General features: G+C 42.9%; 2 protein-coding genes across 2 annotated transcripts in view; one reads left to right on the top strand and one right to left on the bottom strand.

Annotated features, from left to right (window-relative positions):
- Window positions 1-679: 679 nt before the first annotated feature.
- On the top strand, window positions 680-3,486 carry LOC144702347 (AP2-like ethylene-responsive transcription factor ANT). The gene is made up of 9 exons (XM_078574356.1): window positions 680-1,184; window positions 1,320-1,812; window positions 1,914-1,996; window positions 2,105-2,113; window positions 2,212-2,300; window positions 2,366-2,439; window positions 2,520-2,570; window positions 2,652-2,728; window positions 2,832-3,486. Exons 1-9 carry the CDS (start codon window positions 905-907, stop codon window positions 3,305-3,307), a joined length of 1,632 nt encoding a protein of 543 aa, XP_078430482.1. The 5' UTR covers window positions 680-904; the 3' UTR covers window positions 3,308-3,486.
- A 6,100-nt stretch (window positions 3,487-9,586) lies between these two features.
- Window positions 9,587-10,041, bottom strand: part of LOC144702348 (uncharacterized) — a 1,438-nt gene continuing 983 nt past the window's right edge. The window contains exons 2-3 of the mRNA XM_078574358.1: window positions 9,901-10,041; window positions 9,587-9,817 (exon numbers count right to left, since the gene is read on the bottom strand). The exon at window positions 9,901-10,041 is cut by the window's right edge and continues 264 nt beyond it. Of these exons, the coding sequence (XP_078430484.1) occupies window positions 9,632-9,817; window positions 9,901-10,041 (327 nt within the window). The 3' untranslated portion in view covers window positions 9,587-9,631. The remainder of the gene's footprint in view (window positions 9,818-9,900) is intronic.

The raw sequence follows: 10,041 nt of genomic DNA on the forward strand, positions 1-10,041 counted from the left end.
CAGTTGAAGTATAGATATACAGAGATAAATATGGAGAGAGAGGGAGGGAGTATGTGCGTGTGTGTCATTATGATAGCAATCAAAAGAGACAGAACAGATCGCTTCGTTGTCTAATTGCGTTGCCCGATCCTGAGTTCGCATGCATTTAGATAGCAAAGAGATTAAGAAGATTTCCCAGGGCCCTGGGACACCCGGGCCGTGTCTTTTCGTTCATAATTCCGAGAAATGTCGCGGATTACGTTGTCAAACACCTGCGTAATTTGTCAATTATTTTTTTCGAAGTTTCCTACTGAGTGACATGAGAGGGCGCGGAAGAAAATTTTCTTAATTCGGTGCTGGGGTCGCAGAGCAGGCTACATGCGCAGAGATAGCACTGTTGCTGTTGTGAATTGACTAGAGGGCCAGTTGTCCGCCCTGTCAATCTATCAAATGCCGCGGCCAAGAGACCGCCAAGGAAAAAGCAGCTTGTTTTGCCGTGGCCCGCTAGATACTCTACAGCTTGCTGCAAGAAAAGCAAACGTTGGAAATTCAATTACTCCGTTTTGAATCGCTCGCTCTTCCTGCTCAGGCTTTATTAGGGTTCAAACCTCTTGCGAGAGAAAAAAAAACATCGAGAAGTCCAACAAAAAGCTATAAATATGGTCTATCTCAGATCACAGATCCCTATGGGAAGGACCGGGCATCCGTTTTGCTCCGTTATAAGGGCCGGATTCTGATCCTTTCTCTCATTGTGTTCCACTTCTTTCTCCAAGTTGGAATGTGGGTAGTCGCAGTAGTCGTAGAGAAGAGTTGTCCAGTTTCTTATCCCTCTCTCTTCGGGCTGCTCTGCAACCAATGATTGATACACCCCGTTAGAAGGAAGGAAGCAAGAAAGAGAGAAAGAAAGAGAAGAAAGGAAGAGAGAATGAAGTCCCTCGACAATGGCGGTTGGCTGGGTTTCTCCCTCACACCAAATCTGACTATGGAGCTGCCGACTGACTCGCATCACAGCCACGTCTCTCATCATCCTCACGTTCAGACCTCTGCAGCCAGCGCCTTCTTTCTCGCTCCTCAATCCGATATCTGCTACGGCATGGACAACGGTAACGCGGCCTTTTGCCCGCAGTTCCCCGTCATGCCGCTCAAGTCCGACGGCTCTCTTTGTTTGATGGAAGCCCTCACTCGATCTCGCCCAGAATCTCAAGGTCATCACCTATCCCTTTCTTCTTCTTATTATTATAGATTCTTCTTCTTCCTCTTCTTCCTCTAGCTGCTTCATCTTCCTCTTCTTGTTCTAGCTTCTTCTTCTGATTCTGACATTGTTCTCAACTTTAATGAAGGGATGGCGCCGTCACCGTCTCCAAAGCTGGAAGATTTCCTCCGAGGGGGCCCCAACATGGGCGCCCATCACCAGTACGGGAGCAGCGAGACCCAAGCCATGGCCCTCAGTCTCGACAGCATCTACTACGGCCGCAGCCACCCTCTCGACCTTCTCCCCCAACCACACTTCCAGCCGCTGCCCGAGCCAATCTGCGCCACCCTCTCGAGCCAGGACCTGTATCAGGCCATGGCCCGGGACTACGGCGACGGGCTCGCGTGCGAGCCACCGGCCCCTCTGGTCCACGCGGACTTCAAGCCACTGAGCCTGTCCATGAGCCCCGGCTCGCAGTCCAGCTGCATCACCGCGCCTCCACACATCGTCGCCAATCAGTGCATCACCTTGGACTCGCTCAAGAGAAGGGCCAGCTCCCGAGGTCCTCACAAGCAGACCGTCCACCGCAAGTCCATCGATACCTTCGGCCAGAGAACTTCTCAGTACAGAGGCGTCACAAGGTTTCCTTAAGCTTACTATTAAGATTCCATTGTTTACGCTATTGCTAATACCATAGTGAGATTCAAGGGCACTGCTTATTAAGGTTCTATTTCTCTGGCAGGCATAGATGGACGGGGAGATATGAAGCCCACCTCTGGGACAACAGCTGCAAGAAGGAAGGCCAGACGAGGAAGGGCCGACAAGGTGAGTCTCTCAAGAAACTCCAGAAATTGCCCTTCTTATTTGTTAATGCTTCCTCTGCTGATATTTTTATTTCTTTTCTGTGGTGATTATCTGCTTCATCATCGCCAGTTTATCTCGGTGAGCAGCCTCGTCTTCTTTTCGACTGCAACGCAATCTCTTAAATTTATCCCAATAGTCTGACTCGTAAGCCTTCTCTCTCTCGTCATCGTTCTCAGGAGGGTACGATACGGAGGAAAAAGCAGCTAGAGCCTACGATCTAGCAGCACTCAAGTACTGGGGACCTTCGACCCACATCAACTTCCCGGTACGTAACGTTATACGCTTCGCTTCGTTGCCGGCGGAAAAGCGCTGACCGCTTTTTCCATGCAGATCGAGACTTACCAGACCGAGCTCGAGGACATGAAGAACATGACCCGGCAAGAATACGTTGCTCATCTCAGAAGGTTTGCACCTTCGTCTACCTTCATCCGGCCCTTCGTTTTCCCGCTTTCGCTCATACTTATGTGTCTAACGGTGTTTCCAGAAAGAGCAGTGGGTTCTCCCGGGGCGCCTCCATCTACAGAGGAGTCACAAGGTATTCCCTCACTCTGCACGCGATGACTCGCCGTTCACCATTGTTAGACTTTGTTAACTTTGGTCGTCTCGTTGGCCTCAGGCACCATCAACACGGGAGATGGCAGGCCCGGATTGGCCGCGTCGCGGGGAACAAGGACCTCTATCTCGGCACTTTCAGTAAGTTCTACGGCAGCTCGTTGAGAGGGATTTTTAGAGGGAGGAGGAAGCGAGTGTTTTATGTGCATGGAGAGTTAGTTTCTAACGACGGGGAATTTTGCAGGCACGCAAGAGGAGGCGGCGGAGGCGTACGACGTGGCCGCGATCAAGTTCCGAGGCGCCAACGCAGTGACGAACTTCGACATAAGCAGATACGACGTGGAGAAGATCGCCGCCAGCAGCAGCTTGCTCTCCAGCGACCTCGCCCGGAGGAAGACGGACGTGCTCACCAGCTCCGCCGCGACTCCGCCGGAGAAAGCCGGTACTGGAGTCGCGTCGCCGCAGAACGACGGCCCTACGTGGAGGACGACGGTGGCGCCGCCTTTCCAAGCCCTGGCGACGATGGAAATGACGGACGCGACCGAAGACTCTACACGGTTGACGAAGGGGTCGTCCTTCGTCAGCAGCTTTAGCAGTTCAAAGGAAGAAGAAAGCCCCGATAGAGGTTGCCTGTCCATGATGTTTAACCCGTGGGGCAGACCGGCGGTGCCTACGATGGGCCAGATTCCGCTCTTCGCGGCCTGGTCCGATACCATGTAACGTAGTTGTCTGGTCCGCTCGTGAGTGCGAGCTCTCTGTGTTATAGATAGGGATAGGAAGGATGATGGCGATGTCCGCCTGTTCTTGTTCTATCTGCTGATAATCATTCATTTCCTGCCTCAGCTGTGTCGCCGCCCGACATTCCCCACGCGTTCGTAATGTGATCATCATTTATCGTACGTCCTTGCGGTGATGGGCTGGTCTCGTCGTTGGCCCTACCGAGTAGCGGCGCGCGTCTAGACTGCGCAGTTCTTTCGCCTGTCCAAGGCTAAGAGAGTTCACGAGCTGGTTTTCAGTCTCTCTCTCTCCCTCCTCTCTCCGCATTGATCCATCTATCCATCCATCTCTCCCTAGCTATCCATCTCTCTCTTTTCTTTTTTCTCTCTCCGCATCGACCCATCTATCCATCAATCTCTCCCTGGCAATCCATCTCTCTTTTCTTCTTTCTCTCTCCGCGTTGATCCATCTATCCATCCATCTACGTCCAGCTATCCATCTCTCTCTAAAACTATCCATAATTCCGTCTCTCTCTCTAAAGCTATCCATAATTCCATCTCTCTCTCTCTAAAGCTATCCTAATTCCATCTCTCTCTGTAGCTATCCATCTGTTCATCTCTCTATAGCTATCAATAATTCCCTCTCTCTCTCTCTAGCTATCCATCTATCCATCTCATTCTATAGCTATCAATAATTCCCTCTCTCTCTCTCTAGCTATTCATCTATCCATCTATCCATATCATTCTACAGCTATCCATAATTCCATCTCTCTCTAGCTTTCCATCTCTCCATCTCCCTCTATAGCTATCCATAATTCCTTCTCTCCCTCTCTCTCTCTATCCATATATCCATCTCTCTAAGGTTATTTATAATTTCCATCTCTCTCTCTCCAGCTATCACTATATCCGTCTTTGTCTTTCTCTCTCTCTCTCCAGATATCTATCTATCCATCTTTCTCTCGATCTAGGTTCCATCTATCTCTCTCTATATAAGTCCCTCGCTCTCTCCCTCTCTCTAGCTAACCATCTATCGATCTCCCTCCTCCCACTCTCTCTTCCTCCATTCCTTCCTCTCTGTCTCTCTCTGTATGTCTATCTCTGTCTCCACCTCTCCCTTTCTGCCTTTCCCACCTGCCCTGCCCACCACTTCCGTATTTTCCTCTGTTCTCTGGATATCACACAGTCTTATCATTCTCGTCTCTTGACTGCTTGGTCTATTCTCTGGCTTTTCCTACTCTCTCTCTCTCTCCTTTATTCATACTGGTTTTGACCCGTCGTCTTCTCTTCTCTTCCCTCTCTTGCTAGCTATCAGTCTTTTGTCTATTCCTCTCTTCTCTGGATCTCATACTGTCATCCACTCCTATCTTTCTCGTCTCGCACTTGTTCAAACTCTTCTCTGGTTCTTTCTACTCTATCTTTCCTGCTTTTATTCACCCTCCTCTTAATGTGTTGTCCTCTTTTATTTTCTCCTCTTAATCTCACGTCTCTCCTCGCTTCTTTCAGATTCCCCTTCGCTCTATTCTTTTACTTTGATCCCACTCTTCTTAATCTCTCTTCTTTCTCCTCTCACCCGTTTCACTCTCTTTGTCGTTATGTATCGTTCTCTTTATTTTATTTCGCTCATTCTTCTTTTTCTATCATCTTTCTCATGTCACTATTGTCTCTCTTTTTGTCTCGCTCTCACTGTGCGCCTTAGCTTGCCTACCTGTGATTTTAAACAGATTTGAGAGGGCACCCCCCCTCCCCACAAAGATCCAGTTCGCATAAGATAAGGTACTCTGGACTGGGTATAAGCTTGATCCGGCTTACTTGTACCCATTTTCTTTTACTATCTTTGTACTCGAGTTTTACCTTTTGCGTTTCCTCTTATGTCCAAGAGAAGACAAAGATGGTCCCACCTCCCTGTCTTGAAAAGACAGACCTGGGATGCAATTTAAACCCTGATGTTGATTTATCGTTCGACTTTTGCAGGATGCATCCAAGCTGGATTGTGGATACTCAGGTTGACGCGTCCAAAAAAGTTCTGAACTTCCCATTAGTTCCCAGAGCTTCGTTGGAAGAACATTGCACATTAAATATTTCTAGGATATTCTATTTACCTTTCTCCTTTGTTTGGTAGCCCATAGCTATTTTACACGCGCCAAAAGATATCAGTATTAGGTTCAAGGTGGCAGCAGTAGGGAGAGACTGTTGAACACCAAGAGTGATCTTGGTTGGTGTAGCTTTTCTGTTTTCCCTTGGCCTTTTGCTTTCACATGTAACGACAGTTACTTCTGTATCCGATTATGTCGGCACCGAGTATTCTATAACATGTACCACGAGCGTTAACCTATCAAATAAGGAGAAAAAAGATTAAACCTGATATAATCTAAGGGAGAATGCTCCCTTCTGCAAGTGTTCTGAAAACTGTACAAGTTGTTCAACCTGAGATATAGTATATTAATAAATGTTGTAACATAGCAGTAAGTGAATGATGAAGGCATCTAGTGCAAACAAAACATAGTAAAACTTCATAGGATAGTTCGGTGACTGGTAGACTGACAAAGTTTCCTACCCTTTTAAGGTCTGATGTAGGGATGGTTATTATGATAAGACATGCATTTATCTCTTGAGCTTGGGATTTAAGGATGAAGTGATTTTAATTTAGCTTACCTGCCTTTTTTGAGGTCCTATTGAATTGAAATAAATTCAGCAGTGAACGGTATCATTTCTCTTGGCCTAAAGTTGAAGTTCCAATCCTTTCTCTTTGCTTGAGTTGTCTTCTTTAAGCTTTACGAAGTGTCTCTCCTTTCAAAAACTTCTCCTCCGTTGTTCTTGAGTTCATAAGTTAGGATAATCTTGTAATTATAACAATATGCAATGAACACGAGCTAGAAGTCGACACAATTTTCATAATATTTGGATGAGAAAAGATATCTCTGGAAAACAATACTGTTAATCTGCGAGAGCTTAATAAGACTGCTCAACCTTTTAATGAAGGGCAGGTTGATAAAGAGCTTCTCATAATAAGAATAAAGTGAGATTCATATACACTTAACGTCGATACATATGCTCTATATTTGTAGAAGCAATGGATCAAAGATGAGAATAACCAATTAAAAAGATGTACAACCATTTTTTTAGTAACAAAATCTGGCCTGATTGAGGAGTTTATTAACTCTCATTAAAATGAATGTATTTTATGCTGCAAAAAAGCATAAGATATAACCTAAATACTAATGGTAATAAAAAGAAACTAAAATAAATCCCATTTAAGATTCTGTACTCACTTTTCGGACCTTAAGATTTTTGTATAATTTAATTAAATATTAATGCCAAAATAAGATAAAAGAATCGTACTGGCATTCTTGACTTCTTGTCAAGTAACATTATTAGCGATGATATACTAATTATTAGCGACTTGGAGCATTAGATTAAGATTAATAATATGTGTATATTTATGTGACTTTCATAAGTATCATTCTCATAACGTATACACTTTAGACCTTTTTTATTTGATAAACTCTCCATATCAAGTGACGCATGCATCACAATTAAGTCATTTTTAACTATAGGTCCCCAACTGGGCTTTTTATGGATTTCTGCTCTCTCAATTTCTTCAGAAATCGCAGTCCTTAGACCAAAACTTACTTTAGGTTCATATACATGCAATAATATATGCTCCTGATGTCTTCTAGGTTGTGTATGGAAAAATCTGTAGTCCTATATTTTTATTTCTAAAGAATTCCGTATTCTGAATCCTCACAAATGCAGAATTTCCTATGATTAGGCATAACATTTTTAAAAACTTTGCATGTGCATGTCACTAGATAATGTACATTATACAGTGCACAGCTACCCAAATATCTGAAATTGAAACGACAAAGCTATGTGAGTTACTCTGACTAGTCAATAAAGTGCCCCTGACATTGGATAATCCTAACCTCCTCCCTCCCTCCCCCCAAACCATGGTGCAATTTTGAGATCACATTTCTATATATTAATGATGCATAGAACCATTGTGAATTTGCTTTTGTGTTGAGTTAGTGGGTTCCCACTGATATGAATACCTTGAAAATGTGTTCTATCGTGTACTAAATGTCTATGCTTATAATCTGACTTTCACATGAAGTTATATTTTGTCAAATTTCCCTCCCAAACATTGATCATCGGTTTTGCCTTATCTTGTTTGTGCTGTCACCATTGATTAAACTATAAATCATGAATTATGGGTCTAAAATTGGAAATGTATCTGAATGATACTTGCTCTTGTGTCACATGTCGTCCATGGCATTTATCTCTAACATATTTGTCCAAGGAGGCTTGAAGGAGCTTAGTATTAGAGGTATGCTTTGATAATGGTCATGTTGAAAAATGTCTTGGTACGGAAAAATAAAACGATTTCACACCATTTTTCAAGTTTATATATAAATCTCAGTAAATGGTTAGTATGTAGTAAGATAACTTGCTTTCCAAATAAATATCCACTAGGGTGAAATGCATCATATGACATTTATTGAAGCAGCCTAGAAGAAGACAAAATAGTGAAATTTATGGTAATTGTGTATCTCAATTCCTTCAAAAATAACAACTGAAGCCAGGATAAACTTTTGAGGTTACTTTTATTAGCTTTCTCTGAGGTCGTCAAAATGCTTTCAAAGTCAAAGGTCATCATTGTCCTCACTATTTTAAGGGTCTACCAACATTTTTTAGAGAGCTGGACTCAATTTTGGTGGTTTAGATAATCTGTACCAACCGGAAGTGAGTAGGCAACGTTGTATTTAAAAAAAGAACCGGGCTTTTTCATCGAAACCCTAATTCAGTTTCTCGACACGGCACTTTCCTCAACTTAAAACATTCATCAAGTAATTATAGGCCATTCGTAAATGTGAAACATCCGGAAAAAAATAATTATGTTGATAATGTGCATGGAGAAAAGTATTATTGCACCCAAGAAAATTATTGAGATGATGGCATATTTATTAATGGCCGTCATGACAATGTTCTAGAATTGTAATGTGTGAGTGGGGATAAAAAATATTCACGCGTAGTTCTGGCAAAGGCATTCATATGGATTGGTGTATCTCTGGTTTTAATGATTTCAAAGACCAAGACCTTAGAAAAAATGGATCATATCTTGATATGAAACATACCTTTGGCCACGCATATTGGTCAAAATAAAGGTCAATGAAAAAAGTTTACATTAAAAGTCAGCTTCGAATTATGAAATTGATTGTTGGCTGGTTGACCATTTGATGTCTTATGTTGGGCTAATCTAAAGTCAGCCTAAACTTAAGGGTCGTCAATTGGACCTGCTCAGTTGACCAAAGTTGTGGGTTACTAAGGATGAGGTAAACGTGGGGCTGGTTCAGCTCAACAAGGGTCAGGCTGACTAAGTTTATCTGAACAATAGAGCAGGTCCGGGGTTGAGAGGGCATATCTTATTGGGTCAAATGGTCCAGTTGGCCTATTAAGCCAAATAAGCTCATTTTCTGTTTTTCCCGTTTTTATTGAGCAGATTAACCCCTTTACTAGAAAAAAATTATTTTAAATAAGTGTTCACAAGATAAATGCTTCGTTTGACTCTACATGGATCTTTGTTTTGTTAGCACTGGTCCAGAGTTAGAGAGCCAAGAATTTTCTTTTGTCAGACATTGGCGTTGCCGCTGGCAGAGTCGGAGATTGAGAGAAATAATAATTGATTTATTCTAGTAATAGACATAAGAGTGATAAACAGAGCTGCACAAATATGAGACAGAGATGAAAATAAAGACAGAGATAAAGAGAACAGATATATCATACAAATTGATAGATGGATATGGAGACATATACTTAACATTTTAAAGTCCAATTTTAAAAAAATTCGCAAAACAGTTTCTATAATGTCGAGAAGTCATGGGTAGATGTATTTTAAACATTTTTAAAACAACATTTAAATACACGCTTGCTCTTATTTTCATCTCTCATAATCTTCATCGATCCCATGGTTGGTGTTGTGCCATCATAATTGACACTATCCATACCTCATCTTGTGGATGCAATGACGATGACAATGTCTATGGAAGCCCATGAAGATGATGAAATCAGCATCATCATCATCCATCCATATCACGAGTCCCACATAACCAAGAGAATGATCATTCTGTTTCTAGGGTTAACCTCGCCCTTTAAGTTGAAAGGACAAAGCTATGTGAGTTACTTTGACACCAGCTGACAACGAAGATGAGACCATCCTACACTTTCTGAAATTTTCTAGGTTTCTCCTAACCTAACAGAAAAGTTTTGAACAGAGACTGAACTCAAATTAGGTTAGGTTAAAATTTTCAAAATAAAAATTTTCAAAATAATCTCAAGGTTGATCATCATTTGCTACACTTCCCTTGGCTTGCTTCCAAAGCCACAGCAGTTGCATAAGCCCCCCATTGCCGACGTGGGCAAGCACCATCCGTCCAGGCAAATCAAAGCACAGAGCAAAAACCTTGGCGCAGACAAAGACTGACCCAACACCAAGAAGCGTCTTCCCATAGTCATTGGCCTTCAAAAATGTCAAAAAAAAAGAGTTTTGAGATAACAAACAATCCAAGAAAAATTCTGAGAAGAAAGTGAGGATTGACCTACTTGATAATGCAACTCCTTAGCTGTTTCCATGAGGAGGTCAGCGGCCATGACGCCAATGGTCAACCCAAGCGGGATAACCAGCTCTTTGCTTCTAAGGAAAGAGAAGACCAGGTCGGAAGTGAAGCTAAGGAAGAAGCCCAC

The sequence above is a fragment of the Wolffia australiana genome, chromosome 4 (assembly GCF_029677425.1).
Source record: "Wolffia australiana isolate 7733 chromosome 4, ASM2967742v1".
Taxonomy (NCBI): Eukaryota; Viridiplantae; Streptophyta; class Magnoliopsida; order Alismatales; family Araceae; genus Wolffia; species Wolffia australiana.